The sequence below is a fragment of the Corythoichthys intestinalis genome, chromosome 2, assembly GCF_030265065.1.
Source record: "Corythoichthys intestinalis isolate RoL2023-P3 chromosome 2, ASM3026506v1, whole genome shotgun sequence".
Classification (NCBI taxonomy): Eukaryota; Metazoa; Chordata; class Actinopteri; order Syngnathiformes; family Syngnathidae; genus Corythoichthys; species Corythoichthys intestinalis.
This window is the reverse complement of record NC_080396.1, coordinates 21,394,734-21,415,451: the sequence shown is the minus strand read 5'-3', so window position 1 is coordinate 21,415,451 and position 20,718 is coordinate 21,394,734. Positions and strand designations below refer to the sequence as shown.

The window sequence follows — 20,718 nt, the reverse complement described above, 5'->3', positions numbered from 1 at the left end:
CTCGTCCCTTCCTTTGCACTCTTGCTAAATCTGTCTGACTTTTTTCCACTTCACTTTTGTATTCCTTGTCTGTCCCTTTCCATTTTGCTGTGTGTACATTTTTGCATGTATTCAGCAGCTCTGCATACTATTTAACAAGTTTAATATATTAACAACAGCCTTTCCTAGTGAAAAACCATTGGTGACATTTGTACGAGAATTAATTTAGAGCAAGATGCCATTAACTGACTCATCAAAATGTCTCCATATGGACTTAATGAGACATTTCGAGTAGAATGACTTTTTTTTTTTTTTTTTACCGCCGTAAAATGAAAGCTTCAATATTCTGTTGGTCACTATTTTTCGCTGGCTTTCTTTCCTACTGTGCAAATTTAGGCTTAGAGCAATTAAAGTTGATCCATATTTTTCTTTCCACTTAGTTTGCGGGATCGGAAGCATAACACAAGAAAAAATACCACCAGAATTGTGATCTTGGCACACCACGTTTTGTAACAAATTGTCTGAGTGTGCAATGCAATAGCATCTGTGTGAACGAGTGCTACAAATACTCCATTGTCATGTCCTTTCTGAAAGGATGGATGAACAGATGAATGAATATCGCTATAAAATGTAACACAGTCACCATTTTGGGTACCTCCCAGTACGATATGATTTATGATACAGGCCTCAGGATAACAATTATCTCACGATACAGCGATAAAACAGCTATCGATGGGTCAGGAAATTAGTTTACGATATTCTACGCTCATTTATGAATGTGATTGCACTTTAGTTTACGTATTTAAATGTTCAGATATTAAGATTTGAATGAGGCAAAATAATATGCTTTTGCTCTCAAATATATTGTTATAATCATTTGTTTCAGATGTACTGTAATTATTTTCTGTATAAAAAAATAATTTGGTGTTCAAAAATCTTTTTTCAAACTTGAGTCTTGAAAAAGAGGGGGTCGTCTTATAATCAGGGCCGTCTTATATCCGGGCCAATACGGTATATAGTATATATTGTCCACAACAAGTTATTTGATCTAATGAGCTAACAAGTAGGATTAAAACTTTAAGCGAGACAGAAAAATGAAAGGTAAGGCAAGGGAGAGATTAACAAATTAATATACACTGTCGCAATGACATTGGTAAAGCAAAGTGGCATCAAATTCATTTAAAATAGTACTGCCCTTCCCTTATGCGAGAAAAGTACCCTTTCAACTCTCCTTGACCCCATGAGATACATATTCCAACAAAGGTAAAGGTAACAAAGCATGAAAGTTTAAAAAGTGGAGAATCCTAAAAGCGCCATTCACTATCTAAACGTGTGCCCTTTGACAAAGCCTGTTCTTTTCTGTCTAAACTGCATCAAGGGTGATGGCTTTTGAACGGAATTTCGCACATTGAGTGTCTCTCAACAGACACTAATACTGTATGGAGGTAGATTTGTGTCTTTATTATTCAATCAAAAAAAAAGTTGCTTCGATCAAATAAAAAGTTGCTTCAATCAAAATATATACTTTCAATCGAAGAAAACGTCACTTCAATCAAAAAAAAATGTGTTTGAATGCAAAAATAAATTTGAAACTCAAAAAAATATATTTGAAAACTATTTTTCTTTGATTGAATTTTATTTTTTTGATCAAAGTCAAGTTTTTTTTAATTGAAACACCATTTTTGATTGAAGTCATGTAATTTTCCGTTTGGACCACATTTTGGCTAGGACATTTGTGTCTTTATTATTCAATCAAAAAATAAATTGCTTCAAACAAAAAAATATATATTTTCAAAAGAAAAATCACTTCAATCAATTTTTTTTAAACAATCAATCGTAGAAAAAAAGGTTTGAATGTGAAAAAATATTTGAGACTCAGAAATTCGCATTTGAACACTTTATTTTTCATTCAAACTGTTTTCTTTGATTGAAGCAATCCTTTTTGTGTTTGAGCCATATTAGGGGTAGGACATTTGTGTCAAAATCATTCAATCGCAATAAAAGTTGCTTTAATCAAAAAACTATTTTTAATCAAAGAAAAAAATCATTTGCAAAAACTTTTTTTTTCTTTAAATATATTTTTTATTTGAAATATATATGTATATATTTTTATTGAAGTGTCACTTTTTTTGAAAAGCAAAAAGTTTTAAACTTATTTTTTTCAAAGTGGAAAAAGTTTTGAACACTTTTTTTTTTTGAAGTGGAAAAAGTTTTGAAGGCACTTTTTTTCGATTGAATCATTTTGACACAAAGATTCTCCTTCAACGCTAGTTCCGGTGTGTTTGATTGGCAGGTAGCTGAGCCAATGACATAAAAGTATGAAGCAAGCATAATGGCCACCAGGGCTCCATCCAGCCATCGGAGTCTGTTGGAGTCTAAGCCGAATATAGGGCACCGGTACGGGCGTGTGACATCGGCATTTCACCGGAGTACCCGCAACGGTACGGTGCCCTGTCGTGGCACACTGGTCGGACCCCGATATACCCCCCCAGGCGCGGAGGCCGGCTGTCGAGTGGACGCCCCGCGAATGACACGGCACTCATTCAAAGCTGAAGCGATGGGGCTGCCGGCGTAGACGCCGGCGACTCGCCGGTAGTCCACTCGCTTACTGGGCAGGATAGTGTCGGGCCACTCGCCGACCACTCCCGTACCGGCGCGTCGCGGACACTCCGGTTGGAACCAATTGCCAACCGTCACGTCAGGGCAGCGGGTGAAGTTCGTCATGTTAAATCACATTAAGCAACAGGGCACCGTACTCCGGTGAAATGCCGATGTCACACTCCCGTACCGGTGCCCTATATTCGGCTTAGACTCCAACAGACTCCGATGGCTGGATGGAGCCCTGGTGGCCATTATGCTTGCTTCATACTTTTATGTCATTGGCTCAGCTACCTGCCAATCAAACACACCGGAACTAGCGTTGAAGGAGAATCTTTGTGTCAAAATGATTCAATCGAAAAAAAGTGCCTTCAAAACTTTTTCCACTTCAAAAAAAGAAAGTGTGTTCAAAACTTTTTCCACTTTGAAAAAAATAAGTTTAAAACTTTTTGCTTTTCAAAAAAAGTGACACTTCAATAAAAAAAAATATATATATTTCAAATAAAAAATATATTTAAAAAAAAAAAAAAGTTTTTGCAAATGATTTTTTTCTTTGATTAAAAATAGTTTTTGATTAAAGCAACTTTTATTGCGATTGAATGATTTTGACACAAATGTCCTACCCCTAATATGGCTCAAACACAAAAAGGATTGCTTCAATCAAAGAAAACAGTTTGAATGAAAAATAAAGTGTTCAAATGCGAATTTCTGAGTCTCAAATATTTTTTCACATTCAAACCTTTTTTTCTACGATTGATTTTTAAAAAAAATTTGATTGAAGTGATTTTTCTTTTGAAAATATATATTTTTTTGTTTGAAGCAATTTATTTTTTGATTGAATAATAAAGACACAAATGTCCTAGCCAAAATGTGGTCCAAACGGAAAATTACATGACTTCAATCAAAAATGGTGTTTCAATTAAAAAAAACTTGACTTTGATCAAAAAAATAAAATTCAATCAAAGAAAAATAGTTTTCAAATATATTTTTTTGAGTTTCAAATTTATTTTTGCATTCAAGCACATTTTTTTTGATTGAAGTGACGTTTTCTTCGATTGAAAGTATATATTTTGATTGAAGCAACTTTTTATTTGATCGAAGCAACTTTTTTTTGATTGAATAATAAAGACACAAATCTACCTCCATAATACTGACATTGGCACACATAGTGGAATTGTTTGTTCCAGTAGGTAAATTGTTTAAATAGTTTTGTTGGAATCTTGTTCATGAGCAAAAACAAAAATAAACAAACGGCAGCAATAGCATATCTGTTTGGCACGAGTATGCTAGTAAATTACAGTACACATGCAGCTTATTAGAGATGAAAAATAGTGTAATCACATCAAGGCCTTGTTTTGAGTAATTTCTTTCCTAGCTAACAGTGCACGTGTTTAAACGAAATATGTTTTTGGAGCTATTTGCCTAATTTAAGTAGATTTGCTCCATGCAATTTGTCACACAAGCAGTTCAACATCACGATGTTCTAACAGTAGACATGTGCCGGTTACCGGTTTCACGGTTTACCGTGGTGTGAAAACGTCGCGGTTTCAAAACCACTAAAATTTTCCGTCATACCTTAGTACTGTATTCGCTATTTTTCATGTGCCAAAATGCAGCCGAAATGGCTTGGTGCGGCACCGCTCACCCCTTCCCGTTTGTTGCCGTGAGTGTCACTAAACAGCCAGCAAACCCAAAAACAAATCCTCCAATCACAAGGCGTACTTTTCTTCAATTTATTGAGCTCTCAAATCGTGGTGAAATATACAAATAAATACATTTAAAACGCTGTACAATTGTATTTTTCCACGTGTGATTAGGTTCAACAGGATAGCAGTAGCTCCATTAAAAAGTTCGCCAAAAACAAAATACACATTTTCCTTTCAAATTCAATATACAAACTAACTAAAACTTACAAAGACGAATGTTAGCCTAGGCTAAACTGGGAGAGCAGCTTCTTTTATGTCTCACAGCCGCTGAGTGAGAGAAAAGCTTGAATGCAGGAGGGAAAGAAAAAGAATCGCGTCAAAGATCGCTAATTGAGAGAGGAGGTCTCACTCCTCACTTTTTTATTTATTTATTTATTTAGATGAAACCTTTCCTCAACAATATTTACATTTTAACTAATTCATAAAACTAACTCATACATTTTTAACTAACTTATTAACTTATGAATTCTTTGTTCTTTTTAACACAAAGGCATGGCATCATGTACACTAGAGTTGACACAGTGGCTGAAAATGGCGAAACTTCACTTGAGCTTTCCCCCTCAAAAAAAAGTCATACAGTATATATTTTTAATTTTATTTAGAAGTGTTTTTACTTTTTATAGCAATTATTTTGTTCTTACTCTAAAATTGAGCAACTTGAGCTGTGGCTGTGGGTATAGTCTAGGTTCTATTTATTTTAATTTTATATAATATTTGTTATTTTTTGTTAATTTATTTATTTTCACATTATATTCATGTTCCAATTTGCAAATATGTTTTGAAAAAATCCTGTTCAATGGAATTTTTTTTTTTTTTTTAACCCATACATCTCAAAATTTTGGAGCTATAATTGCAATACCGTGATACCGCGAAACCGCGGTATTTTTGCTCACGGTTATCGTACCGTGAAAATCTCATACCGGCACATGCCTATCTAACAGTGTTTGTTCCTTTGTGTCGACGAATATACCTACTCAACAAGTGACAAAAATTCCACTAATCTTGGTCTCATGCTTTTGGCGTGAAAGTCGAGGAAATCACTTGAGGGCAAATTCCAAGCAAATTGAAGGGTATCGCTACAGGAAAGATGCTGGTTAACGGCGCTGCATTTATTGTTTCGGAAACGAGCTCAACCGCAATAAAAAAGCTCCCACTAGGATGTCCGAACTACAACCACAGTAAACATACAGTCTTTTTTAACTTATATTACTATGTCATACAGGGTGACCCCCCAAAAACAGTTACGTTTTAACAATCCAATTAAACCAAGAATGATTGAAGAAATGTTATTTCTAGTAATTGAAACCTTAAAACGTGTCATTTTAGAAACAATGGTGGGATTCTATTTTTTTTTTAAATGACATTCTTTGAATGGTGTCCTCCTGGACGAATGCATTCTTGAAATCTACTGTTAAGATTCCTCACTGATTCCTCATCTGAGCTGGGATACTGTGACTTTCATCCTGAATTCACCATGGTCACTAAAATGGCACATTGTTTACTTGCTCAAGCTCACTATCTCGCAGTGCTGCAACTTGCTCATGTCTGCCAATACGCAAAAATGCATAAATTCCCTTTTTTTTTTTTTTTTTTTTTTCAACAGTGGTCAGCAGCAGATTTCAAGAATGCATTCATGCAGGAGGACACCATTTATAGATAGATAGGTAGATTTGATTTGGATTGATTGATTGATTACTTGATTGATGGATTGATGGATGGATTGATTCAATGATTTGATTTGCTTGATAGATTTGATGGACTATTGCAACGGTATATTTACGGGTCTTGATAAAAAATCAGTCAGGAAGCTGCAGCTAGTACAGAATGCTGCAGCCAGAGTCCTCACAAATACAAGGAAGCTGGACCATATTACACCGGTTTTGAAATCGCTACACTGGCTTCCAGTGAGTTTAAGGATAGACTATAAAATTATATATACTACTGCTCGTCTACAAAACACTTAATGGCCTTGGACCAAAATACATGCTTGATTTGTTAGATTCCTACAAGACATCTAGACCCCTAAGGTCGTCTGGAACCGGTCTCCTGCATGTTCCAAGAAAAAGAACCAAGCAGGGTAAGGCAGCATTTAGTTATTATGCTCCTCACCTCTGGAACAAGTTACCTGAACGTCTGAAGTATGCTCAAACTGTTAGCTCTTTTAAATCAGGGCTAAAAACGCTTTTGTTTAGCACTGCATATCCATAACTGTTTATATATTTCAATGTACTTGCTTTCTATCCCTCTTGTGCTTATCTCCATTGCCGATTTCAATTATTATTATTAGTGGTAGTAGTTTTTGTTTTATTTGTATTTATTTATTTTATTCTTTTTGTGAATAAATGCGATTTTTATGTAATATTTTATTTCCTATTTTGATTGTCTTGGTTTTTACGTTGTATTGATTTAAATGTGATTTTTATGCTCTTCATGTGACGTAAAGCACTTTGAATTGCCTTGTGTTGAATTGTGCTATATAAGTAAATTTGCCTTGCCTAGATACTTCATTGAACCCCATGTTAGCAGCACATGGGTAAAAACATAGGACATGGACAGTAACAAAAAAAAAAGGACATTAAATATTCACAATTTACAGTTACAATTTAATTTACAATTGCAATTTCATTTAATTACATTTTAATTTACTTCAGCCTCCTCAGAAAAGTGAGCCTTGTCTGACCCTTTTTATAAAGCTGCTCAGTATTCATGTTTAAGTCCAGTTTGTAATCTAGCGAACACCTAGATATTTCTTTGTGTGCAGTGCACCTGCTCAATACCTCATTTTTAAATTAACATTCCGTAATTGTTTCTTAAATGGCATATTTTAAGAATTACTGTGAATAAAATATTTTCTTCCATCCCTCTTGGTTTTATTGGATTGTTAAAAAGTCCCTTTTTTGGGTCACCCTGTATTTAAAAATGAGCATTATTTCTCTAAAGGCAGAATTTTTGATACAGCACTAAATTAACCATTTCCCTGTCGCTTCACTTAAGCACTTTAACCTATTTCTGACTACAGTATTCAGTCACCTTAAGTGACTGTTTATGGTCATTGAAAAAAACTTAAAAATTCAAAATTATTCTGATAATATATTTAAAAAAAATACTAGTTATTGTATTTTTCTAAAATATTATTTTTATTAAATTTTATAAATATAAACAAAACTTAAATTAGTGTGATTAAATGAATAAAACAGAAATGCAAACAAAACTTAAATTAGTGTGATTAAATGAATAAAACAGAAATGCAGTACATTTTTTTCATAGTATTTAACTCATTGCATGCTACTGACGACGTAAAATATTAATATGAACTATGCGGTATATAATGTACAGTAGGAGGATGATTGTACTCACATTCGCTAAGCCTTTCTCTCTTTTTCTCTGTTTGTGTGCATTTGTATTGGGACATTTCGTGTATGTCATGTCCATGTTCTTGTAACTTTCATTTCTATATATTTTTACAATCCCGATTGCACTAATACATACTTATACGTGCTTACGTTTTTCTGTGTGTGATGTATGTGAATTTGAATTCATAAAGAAGAGGTCCGGGACCATAGGGGGGATGACATGCATGTGTCCGGCCTGCTAACATCGCTGACGTCTTGCAAACTTACCCAACGGCCTCCCTCACGACATGACGGACATGCTGGTAAAGATTTTCTCTCTTCTAAATGATTGGATTTTTTTCTTTCACCATATGGATTTCCCTTCTGCATGACTTGAAATTGCTTTTCTAAAAAATGTTTTGTAGTGGGCTAGACAAAATCCAAATTCAATCTTATTAAAATCCTGTGGCATGACTTTAAAAAGCTCCTTGAAAACTGTCCAGTGTTGCTGAATTACATCAATTTTGCTCGAATTAATAGGTCGAAAAACCCTTACAGAAATTACAAGAGACAGAAAACTCTTGATTGCATTTGAGGGTGGCCTAAGAAGGTGTTTATGTGCAAATACTTTTTCACACAGGGCCAGGCAGCTTTGATTGCTATTTTGCCTTTACTAGGTCAAATTAATTAATTTTAAAACAGCATCAATCTTATGTTTATATAGGTTAGGACTGAACGATTTTGGAAAGAACTGACATTGCGACTTTTTGGGGCTTTGCTATATAAAAACGAGACGAATTTTCACCAGATGACTTGAATGGCGTACCGCAAGCAACATGTCACTTCTGCTCATTAATATTCATGACATTAGCTACTGTTGCTAAGTAGGGACAAGCCACCGTTCGTCCCTAGTAGGAAATGAATGGAAATCGTGTACGAAGAAGATGTTTAAAGAGCTAAACCTACCAATTCTCTCCGAAAATGATGTGCCTGGTGCCAAATTCACTGGCAAAGATGTGGAAGAACATAAAAATGTTCAGTTAAAGAGATGGCTTGAGTGTCAAAGACTGAAAAAGACGAAAAAAACGAGCCGACCTAAGCATAGCCTTAGCTTTTTTATCGACGCGACTGACAATGACATTCTCCTGTTTCAACAAGCTATCCTTTACCATCCGCCCTGTCTTTATTATATATCATCTGGTTGTCCTACGTCTCTGACAGTTCTTGGGGATAATTTAGTTAGCTTTGAGTAACGGTCGCAAATGCTACTCAGTGACAGCCAACGAACACTTTTAATTTTTTCATTGATAATAAATCTTAATTCTATAATTTATTTACACTTCGCCCTTACTAAAGTTGTTTTTTTACATATACAGTATATATATATATATATATATATATATATATATATATATATATATATATATATACTTAACAGAAACGGTAACAGTGGCAGTCAGATACCATTGTAATTCTTTTCAGGTCATTCATTGTCAGACAGAAGCAGTACGGCACAACGTTACGCTAAAAAAATAAGTTAAAAATATAAAACTGGCTTACCTCTTTGTCCTCTGAAAGACCATGGGTCTATAATGTCCCAGATCAGCTTTACATCCGCTTTACGATGCGACGTCACGGTCTAAAAATAGCATGCGTGCGGTACACCATTCATATTCACGAATTGTATTCATATTGTACCGTCTGATCCAGGCTGAGGGGGTTCATCTGTGAATGATGAGGATTTTAGTATATAAAAAAGGATCAGGCATGGAGCAGCTTGCTGCTTTTATGAAGCAAAACAAAAGTTTGCGTGTTCAAAACAAAAAAAAAAAAAAAACAATAGAGCGTCTTGTGATGTGCGCACATCACGATGGCGATGTTCAAACAATATATCATGCAGGCCAAACGTAGGTTATCATTATCTGATCTTTGATGATATTAGATAAAAGTGTGGAAGAAGAGAAAGAGTCAAATAGTACTTTTTCCTGGAAACATAGCTGACATACTGTATACTGTACTGTACAATAGAAAATATATCTGATTGGACTAAAGTAAATCTGCATACACACCAGTAGAAACTGGACAGACAAGACACAGTCAACCTATGAAATTAAGGCGTAGTCTACACGTTGCAGGGTATTTGGCAAAAAGAATATTTTTTTTCTATGTTTTGGCCTGTCGTCTACACGCACATTTTGGGCATTTAAAACAAGGGTTCTTAAAAACTCCGTCCAAAGTGAATATGTGCAAATTCTGCTTTTGTAGCGCCCTCATGTGGACACTGATAACCAAAAACGTAAGTGTGGAACTTCACTGACTGAGATAAACTTTTTTCCTACGTCACACATGAGACCAATGTTTACATTTGGAGTAAACATGGATGCCTTTGCAGTGGGTTTAGATCTAATTATGAGACAGGTGCCCTTTTGCCTCCATTTATTTACAAACTCCTGCAGTGCTTTATATTGAAGAACACTTGTTAGGATGGGGGTATTATGCATAACTTTTTTCGCGCATTATTATGAATGTACTTAAAAACGAATAAATGCGGTTGGCTGTGGAAGGTTTTTTTTTTTTTTCTACAAACGTGCTGGTGTAGACGTAATTGCTTTTCCAGACCTAGTAGGGCAGGATCCTCGGTTTAAAAAAAAAAAAAAAAAAAAAAAACCCTGCTAGGTGTAGACATGGCCTAAGATAGCCTGCTTGAAATAAATTAAATTGTATTAATTTAAGTTATAAATGATGTTCAATGCTGATGTTCGTGTTTAGTCTAAGAGAGACAATTCGATTGTCCTAGGGGACACCACTGGTTCCTCGACCAGTAGAAGAATGTTGCAACAAAGAACCAAATGAAGAAGAAATCTGACGTCTTAGGGAGCTGACTAATATGACGCAAGAGAGACAGTATGGAGGATTGAATGGCTAAATTTTGGTTAGATGGCTACTCTGAAAGAGATAAAAGCTCAGTGGATGAGCTCTTAAAAAGAATTGTGTAGTGCTAGTTCACAAAAAGCAAGGATTGACTAAGGACACTATGAAAAGAATCAAATAAAAGTACAAAGGAGTTGGTGGGTAAACAGTGCTGTAATGGGTCAAATTGGGTAGATTTAAAATTAAAGGAGAGGACAGCAATGAAAAGGTCAATTTGAACCAATTGTTGCTGAAATAGCAAAAAATAATGCATATGAATGGTGAAGCAGGCAAAGACAAAGAGGCTTTGTGGAGGGAGTCAAACCCGAATTATGATTTTTTTCTCAATAATACAGAATAATTCATCAATCGCCATCATTCTCATCAGACCTTCGTGTTTCACAATATTACCCTGTCCTGGTGACCGAAATTAAAGTAAATTCTAACCGTATGTTGGGTTGCGAATGTCATTTTACCAAACATGGAAAACAGGTTAGCAGACTCTCAGTGTTAATGCTTTGACAACTAGAGTAACTATTAGCTGATTGTATGATAGTTTGAATAATATCTTAATTTCTGTGTTACACTTTCCTAATCCGCAGCATACTTTTTGAATGTAGCCTCGTGTATCTTTCAGCCTTTCGTTTGTTTTTTTTTTCTAATTTTTGGAAAAAGAAAAACAGAAAGCAAGCATTTTTCCATGTTTTTGTTTTATATGTGTTAACAAAAAATGGGGACTAAATCATCTTTTGTTTGCCCTATTCATTGGTAATTGGAGAGAGAAAACGAGCCTTTATCTAATGTTCCATTATTTTGTTTTCCCCAAATTCACTTTCCGTGACCCTGACGACATTCCTCTTCCGATGCTTCTTATGCAGCAGATGCACCGGAGACTTCGAAAACCGTAATAATGTTACCTCGACATACGATTGCTTCGACACACGATTTTTTCGACATCCGACGTAAAATTTGACTTGCCATTTGTTTCTACGTCCGACGACATGCTCGAAATACGACGATTTATGACGGTGCCACAGTTACTTTGTTTTCCCGCAAGACTGACGCTCAGCAGATTTTCATGTGAGAGAAATCAACATGGGTTCCAAGTAGAGGCGTACGAAATTTCCGATTCTTAGATTATTGGCGATTCGGCCGTGGAAGATTCGAGAACGATTCACAAACATCGATGTGGGCAGCAATGCACAGTGTGTCATGTTTCCAAGGCCGGAGGCCTCAAAATTGTTGCACTCGCTAATGCAGTATCAGCACCATGGGGCACAAACCCCAGAATAAGAAGAAACAGAAGACTGTATTGCTTGTCAGGTAAAATTGTGAAGTTGTGGAAAACAAATAATGGTCATATTTTATTTCCCGATTTGTTTTAAATAAACTCATAACTAAACAGCGGATGAAGGCTCGTTTTCTGTTTTTCAATTACTGATTTTGAATCAGGAAATGGAGGCCTATTCATTTCATGTTTTTTGTTGACGCACGTGGAAACAAAATTCTCCGTTTTTTTTTATTTTTTATTTTAAAGGAAAAAGAATGGCCGACACAGACCACGTACACAAACCCTCACCTCACGCCCTGTCGTCTTGCATCTCTGCCTTTTGTCTCTAACTTGAAGTACAAGACCGGTTCATTTTAATACTGGACACGAATACTATTGATTCACGTTTGCATAAAAACCGCTGGTTTTCTACCCCTTGTCACCATTTTTTTTATGATTTTACCATCAAATGTGAAATGAATGGTTTAGGGCACAAGTTCTGCACCTATTTTGTCTTCTTTGGTTACATAGCTACCGTGAATAAGAGATTAATTTTGGAATCAGCTCATTCAAAATCATTGACTATCTTTAAAACGGCTAACACAGGGGTCCCCAAACTACGGCCCGCGGGCCGTATCCGGCATTTGGTCCGGCCCCCTGAACAAAATTTTTTTTTAATTTATTTATTTTTATTTTATTTTTTTCGATAGTGTTATTTATTTCCTGGCTTTTTCTGTGAAGAACCCAGAGAGGGTTATTTGGTTATTATCTATTTAATAAATAGTGTTATTATTATTTATTATTATTATTTTTATTTTATTTACTTTTGTTCCGTGAAGAATTCAGAAAGGGTTATTTGATTGTGGCCTTCTGAAAAACAATACATTTTTACTAGGGCTGTCAAAATTATGGCGTTAACGGGCGGTAATTTTTTTTTAATTAATCACTTTAAAATTTTTGACGCAATTAACGCACATGCCCGGCTCAAACAGATTAAAATGACAGCACAGTGCAATGTCAACTTGCTACTTGTGTTTTTTGGAGTTTTGTCGCCTTCTGCTGGCGCTTGGATGCGACTGATTTTATGGGCTTAAGCACCCATGAGCATTGTGTAATTATTGACATCAACAATGGCGGGCTACTAGTTTATTTTTTGATTGAAAATTTTACACATTTTTTTAAAACAAAAACCTTAAGAGGGGTTTTAATATATAATTTCTATAACTTGTACGAACATTTTTGTAAGAACTACAAGTCTTTCTATCCATGGACCGCTTTAACAGAATGTTAATAATGTTAATGCCATCTTGTTGATTTATGGTCATAATAAACAAATACAGTACTTATGTACCATATGTTGAATGTATATAACCATCTTGTGTTTTATCTTTCCATTCCAACAATAAATTAAAGAAAAATATGGCATATTGTAGAGGTGGTTTGAATTGCGATTAATTACGATTAATTAATTTTTAAGCTGTAATTAACTCGATTAAAAATTTTAATCGTTTGACAGCCCTAATTTTTACATTTAGGCACTCCTGCAATCGTCACACCTTTTCTGTTACAAACTGACCCCGGCCCGGCCGCCATTAGAGAAAGGAAAAGTTATGTGGCCCTCACAGGAAAAAGTTTGGGGACCCCTGGTCTAACATGTAGAGGCCAAACTTTCTTTAACTGATTTACTTTCTGTTGTTCTCCAATGGGGGCTCATAAGTATGATACTTTATATCACAGGACAATACACATAATGTTGTCCAGGCTGATTTTGGCATGATTTGATATAGGTGGGGCTTGTAATGAGGTGAGATAATTAAATAAGGATGTGGTTGGAGACCGTAAGATGGTCTGCAATGAAAATGCCTTTCGGCGAAAGATGGGCTTTTCCATGTGGATGTTTATGAATAGAGCTGTACAATATATCTAGAAACATTGACAATGTGATAATGATATGTTTAAATGTAACTTTTTTTTTTTCAATAAAATGAAACTATATCTATGAGCCATTTATTTTATTGAGTGACCAAGACTCTCTATGAGATGTTTCAAAAGAGCGGGAAACAAGTCAAGACTGGAAGCTGCTTGGGTTGTCGTGATGCAGATATCTGATTCATCAAGTTTCACAGCGAAACCAAGAAGTGTCACAATCAACACCATCTTCCGTACACCTCCCACCCCCCAGAATCTGTTTCCTGTCTGGCAATTCTCTATGTCTTTGATTACGTCCCTTCCTTCTTCGCTCAATGAAGACATGTTGACTGTTGGAGTCTTGAAAGTTTGGCAACAACTGCGAGGGAGATCTGTGTTGTTTGGTTCCATCGTTCAAGTTGACTTATCTTCTCTTTGGTGAGCTCTCCTATTCACTGGTTCTTTTTTAGCTTTAAGTTCTGGCAGGTCTGGAAGAGATGAATTCCCACTCTGGTTGAAGGTTCACTCTTTACCATTTACCATTTGTAACAGCATGCATTTTAGCATAGTTGCTGTGAAAATAAGTGCACTGCAAAGATTTTTCAACGACTCAGTCGTAAATGTCAATTTGAGTTTTAACAGCAAAGGACATGACTTGCATGAATACTTGAATTCTGTTTATTTAATCTTTTTATCTGTGCTTTCAAAAGATGTACTATTTGGACTTTTCTCTCTTAGCAATATCAATATCCGTACATGTACAACAATAAACAGAAAAGAAGCAGAAACATTTCTTGTGGTAGCTGGTGGTAGGCATGCTAAAGGATTTGAGATGCTACATGTCACACTATCACGGTATGCATATAAAGACATTGTGGGTGTTTAAACAAACGTTCAAAAAACGTTCTCAAGAACCTACTGTATGCAAGCTATAGGTGCATTTGTGTAGTTTCTGCTTTGAATCGCTAACTACTGACCTAGCATATATTAAAGAAATATATTAAAGACAGTTCACCATTGAAATTCTGCATGATAGGGAATGGTTTTGAATCTTTTGATAAAGATTCATACTAAGTGCTTCTGATGTGAATGTACTGTATGTCTACAATAGTTGTAATGGTTTTAGTAATTTTGGTTTTTGTGTAGTAAATAGAAGTTAAGTTTACATATTTCTGTTGAGAAAAGGGCATTTTACACATGCATTTGTATGTGTACATAACACTTCTAAAGAAAGGAAATGGGTGTGAAGTAACGCTAAAGCAAATCTAAAACTGGGTGCAACATGTTAGGGCAGGTTCTTGCACAAGTTCTTCCATCAAACCTGTAGCCTGGAGGTAACTGTGCAGAGTTTGTGTGTAGGCCAAGAAATCAACTAGAATGTGAATTAGTAACTTCTTTTAAAAAATGATTTTGATTGAAATTTAAAGTGTTAAACTGGTATTAACGTTTTTCGTTATCTTTGGGACATTGCTGAAATGTGGGCCAGTGAAACCCTTGGCTTTTGGTATGAGTCTACCCGACTATCAACATTTGTTGAGATGAGTCCATATCCAGCGCAAATGCAAACTACTCAATTAAAATTTCTAGGCCCATATCTACCCCTACAGAGTACAGTTACAGTTACATAGCTTGCTATGCCTACATGCCGAAAATGCAAAACAAAAAACTTTCCTTCGTAATGTTAACTTTCTTTGCTTCGCCCCAATTTTACTACATTGCCACCACCAAATTTAAGGTGGGTCTCTATGAAATTGTTCAATTTGGTGTCGATTCAATTAGGATTGCTAAATTTTGACAGCAATCTGCTCTCTCAAGTGTATAGCGCAAAACTGCAAGCTAGCATCAGCAAAACAACAATAATAATGGACAACACACATCTGCTGTTAACTCAGGCCCAAACCTTATTAACTACATTTGACATTTCACTTCCAACTTATTTCCTTTTACTTGCCCGCCAATGTGGGTAATCAGCTGAAATGGTGTAAAAGGAGATAGCTACGTGTCTTCGCATGTCTTTTCCCTTGAGTTTTCAGTATAAAAGCACAGATAGGTTAGATAAGAACATTACTTCGTTGTCATCTTTGTTTTTAGCATTAACTTTACAACACACACATTGCCAAAATGTCTTCTTGAGAGTCATGCCCTTCCGTCAGTGATTTGTACAATATAACATGAGCACACCCCTCGTAAGCATTGATTTTCTGTGGGAGGTTAAAACAGTACAATGCATACCTACCTTTAATTAAACAAAAATTAAACTGTATTTCACCATTACCTGTTAATGAAGAATTTTATTTTTTCCATTTCAATTTTGCTGGAAAGTATCACATAGGCTATCTACTAGGCATGCAACTACAGTTAAGTCACGGTTCGGTACGATTTTCGATACGAGGGACAGGATTTTCGATTCGATTCAATACATTTAATGCTCTGAAACAAAAAATACAAGTGTTTTTCTTTTTTTTTTTTTTAAATATATATATTTTTTAATTTTGCAAGCAAGCAAAAATGACAATGCCATCATATAAACATGCATTATAGTGCATAATATTTATGTGCTTACTTCTTACTGATCTAAAGAAATTTTGTATAAAAGTGCTGAGAACAATCTTTACTGTTTGTAAAGTGAGGCGGGGCACACTGTTGATTAGGAGTGGGAACCTCAGGGCACCTCACGATACGATGCGATTCGCGATACAAGGCTCACAATAACGATTATCTCACGATATCACGATACAGCGATTATCGATATATTGGTCAGAAATTTGATACATTATATTCTACGATATAACTGTTGAAAGGGAAAAAAAATATTTCAAAATAGAAAAAGTACTGTAAAGTACATTTATTAAACAGTGGCACCTTTTCTGTGCAATATTGCTGTAAAATATGAATCTACTGCAAATTGTGTACCTGCACATATAGCGGAAACAAACCACAACCACTGATATCTCTTGGAGAGATCATGATGAATGGGACCCTTAATTTCTTTAAAGTTTTATATCTTTAGAAAAAAAAAATAACAGTGCTGTAGGTGTGAGTCAGCAGTTGAGCTTGGAGTGGGGCAATGATAAAATTGGTGGGTCTTTTCTTCGTATATGACCTTTGTTGCCAAAAGCATTGGTTTGAGCACTTCCACCATCTGCTTCAGCATTTGAGATGTCGGACTCAGTCAGTCACATTCTTCCTCACCTTAAAAACAACAAAATAAAACAAAAAATATTAGTTACTTAATAGCGTTTGAGTTGAAATCCTGATTTGTGTGTGTGTGTGTGTGTGTGTGTGTGTGTTGGAAGTATTGAGTGAATTAATAAAATATGAATTGAATGAATAGAAATTAAAAAATGCAATAATTACCTATTTTTAATATGTAGACTACATTAATTATTATGCACATCACCTTATATATCTTGGAAGCTATTCAAACCATTTTATAGCTTATTGCATCAAAATGGCAGTAATAACAGTTTGTGTAGTAAACTAGATGGAAAGTGGTTCTCAAATAATATCAAATAAATCAGTAAATTCATGTAGGCTTGTTCGATATTCATTTTCATCCAGTTTAAGGTCCTGGTTTATTTTATATCACTCAACACCAAATCCCATCAAAATAATACATGTAAATTTAAAAATCAATTACATTTCAAAACTTTCTTACCTCAAGTGATGAAAGCGAAGCAGTGAAGAAATCCGTGTCCACTTCGTCACCAGCTGCCAGTGAACCTTATTTTTGTTAGACAATTCTTCCTTCCTTTCTTGTTGGTGTAAAATCTAAAGTGTGTCCACTGTCCACATGTGTGATTTGTAGCAATATTTTTGTCACTTTTTCCTCCACCTTTCCCGCGAAGCTTTTTTATTTTTTTCAACCCGCTTGGAGCTTCCTCTCTTCTTCTCTAGACAACTTGTGCGTATTTTACCTTCACCGCCACTCTTGAGCGCCCCTAGTGGACCGCCAAGGAATTGCTCAACAAACGTTGAGCAGTTTACAGCATCCAGTGGCCAATATGTCAAATGAAAGTATCGATACTTGGCGGGAGCATATCTATAATCGATCGGGTTGCAAAATATCGCGATATATCGCTGTATCGAGATATTGTCACACTCTTACTGTTGATTGCTATTACTCTCTTAACAGGTATGTTTACCACATGAGAAAAACATCCTATTTGTGTTCCGAGTCCATCAGTGTTACGTACTGAATTAACATTATTTGCAGCATTATCTATTGTCACTGGTATGGATTGATTTGCTTAACTTCCAGTCATGGTGGTTTTTAATTCATCGATGTAGTGTATGGAATACGCGTCCCATGATCACTCTGGGCTTACGCAGCCAACGGAATGGTAATAAAGTAGCACATCTAAGTTATTTGATGATATCTAGGGTGTGCACGCGAGTGTTGTCGGGCATTAAAAAAAGTTAACAAACGCCACAGAAGGCACATCTGCTCATTACGGCACAACACCAGCATTTGACAACCGACTTTCATAAACAGGACAAGTTTGAAGTTCAGCGCTTTTAATTTGCCACTCATTGTTCATCATGTAACTTTGAGTTAGCTCTCTGTGACCCATGGTCTTAACCTGTCTTTTGTCAAAGCTAGGTTACTCGTAGCAGCCAAATAGGCAACAATTTATAGGCGTACTTTGTTGTACATATCCGTTAAGACAGTCTTTGTTTAATAAGTACGAGTGGGGATAGCATATAAGCTCACCCAAAATACTGCCGAACAACGAATCTGTACGATATTGAAGTCCAATATCCAAAGTCCAATGCAGATTCTTGACTCTTGACACCTTGTCCAATGCAGATTCTTGACTCTTGACAAAGTGATGATGCTGAAACTTTGGTTTGGTGCTGTTCCAGTGAGATTTACATGACTGCCTGAAAAAAACATCAAAATTCCCTCAGTCCTTGATGATATGGAGCTGCATGTCAGGCAAAGGCACCGGGGAGATGGCTGTGGTTAAATCTTCAATAAATGCACAAGTTTACATTGATATTTTAGACAGCTTTCTCAATTGAAAATATATTTGTCATTTTCCAAGATGACAATGCATCATGCCACAGAGCTAAAACTGTTAAAGTATTCCTTGGAGAAAGACTCATCCAGTCAATGGCATGGCCCGCAAATAGCCCAGATCTCAACCCTATTGAAACCCTCTGGTGGAAATTGAAAAAAAATGGTCCACAGCAAGGCTCCGACCTGCAAGGATGATCGGGCAACTGCAATCAAAGACAGTTGGCACCAAATTGATGAAGAATACTCATCAAGTCCATGCCACAGAGACTGCTAGCTGTCATAAAAGCCAGAGGTGGTGCTACTAAATACTAGAGATGGGTTTTGATTGTTATTTCTTTGTTTGTTTCTTATGACTCCATATTTTTTTTCCTCTGAATGGAGTGATTCCATATAAATATCCCTGCACTTGCTCTATAAAAGTAACATTTAATGACCACCACAGTATTTTTTTATTCATTTCTTTTAGTGTTTCTGAATGGTATACAGTTGCACTTTTGAACTAATTTTTTTTTTTTTTTTCAAGCTTTTTATCTGAGTTTGTTCTACATGATAAAATGTCTGAGTGAGTGCTCGTCGAGACTGGCGATTCCATACTTTTTGCTATGGGTTGTAATTTACAAGGTCCCCTTGGGCACTGTGGCCTCCATCATCCATAAATGGAAGATGTTTGGAGTCCCCATGACTGTTCCTTGAACTGGCCCCTTGTCTAAATTAAGCAGTCTTGGGAGATGGGCCTTAATAAAAACATTTTTAGCAAATTTCAATGTCGCTATTTGTTTAAGTCCTCTATTTAAAGTTGCTTCTAGATACGATAGGAAGTGATGTCGATTATCACATGCCTGTAACTTAGTAAATAAGCCACAACAGGTCCTCTGGTTGGTGTGTCTGTCATCTTTAAAGCAATATTGACAATGATGGTGAGCCGGCAAGTTTCTTGTGAACGACTGTGTGCTTGAATGTGTGTGATTATAAAGTATTTCTAAAGTAATCATGTTTAATCAGATTAAGTCGCACACCCAAATCCTGTTCCACGCTTACACATTTGGTTTCACCGCAAAACGAGGACACAGAAAAAATTTGTGCTTTCTTCTCAGGGCAGTTATTTTTTTTTCAAATTGGGAAATGGATCAAATAAAGTCCACACTAATCAAACATGAGCAAAAAGAAAAATCTTGAACATTTGTGTCTGTGTACGTGTGTTCGCGTTAGTGTGATCACAGCTCAATCACATGATGCATCACACTGTCTTCTCTCACTTCCTCTTCTCAACATGTCTCCCTCTTCCTCATAATTTCCTTTCGTCTTCCGCTATAAATATTTCCTATATTCTGTCCTTCACCACTTTATTCATTTTTATTTGAGGCCAGTATTTGATGATTTGCTATACTGAATGTTCAACTGTTGATTTTCCCCAAAACAAATATATATATTTATTATAGAAGACTATAATTTTGTTGTTTGTTCCTGTCAATTCATTTTCACTTGTGACTTAATATCTCAATCTGAAATGCTAGATGTTCATTAATTTACTAGCTGCCATTGCTAAAGATAGACGTCCAGTCCATTTGAACTAGGAGGGCTAATGACAAACTCATTTAAATTCACAGCAGATGGATGAAAAGAGCCACATGATTGGACGTCTGTCATCTCCAGTGGCACTGAAATAGTTAAAAGTCTGTGCATGACAACCTCTATGTTTCTACAGTATACAGGTCCGATCCCGGCCGAGCGAGAGGGTGAGCTCGCCATGGGTGTGGGTCGCAGCGAAACCTCGCCGCTGGGGCAAGGCCATAACACACCCCAGAATTCCCAGCGGCCGAGCGCCTGCTGTTTCTGCTGGTGTTGCTGTTGCAGCTGCTCATGGTAGGGCACAAAAAATGTACAACATTTAATGTAGATTTAATAGCTATTTTCAAGTGTTTAGTTCTATAATGAGTAGGGGTGTGCCATCTTAGGCACCCCACGATTCGATTCGATTACGATTCAGGGTGC

At 36.0% G+C, this 20,718-nt stretch overlaps 1 protein-coding gene across 5 annotated transcripts in view; it reads left to right on the top strand.

The window, feature by feature from the left end:
• rgs19 (regulator of G protein signaling 19) overlaps nt 1-20,718 on the top strand; it is a 62,156-nt gene that overhangs the window by 19,940 nt on the left and 21,498 nt on the right. For 2 of the 5 annotated variants that reach the window (XM_057819016.1, XM_057819007.1), the window contains exon 2: nt 20,432-20,589. In XM_057819016.1, coding sequence (XP_057674999.1) covers nt 20,432-20,589 — 158 coding nt within the window. Of the gene's footprint in view, nt 1-7,827; nt 7,939-13,962; nt 14,142-20,431; nt 20,590-20,718 lie in introns of those variants that run through there. The other 3 variants (XM_057819031.1, XM_057819022.1, XM_057819043.1) reach the window with 3 other exon arrangements.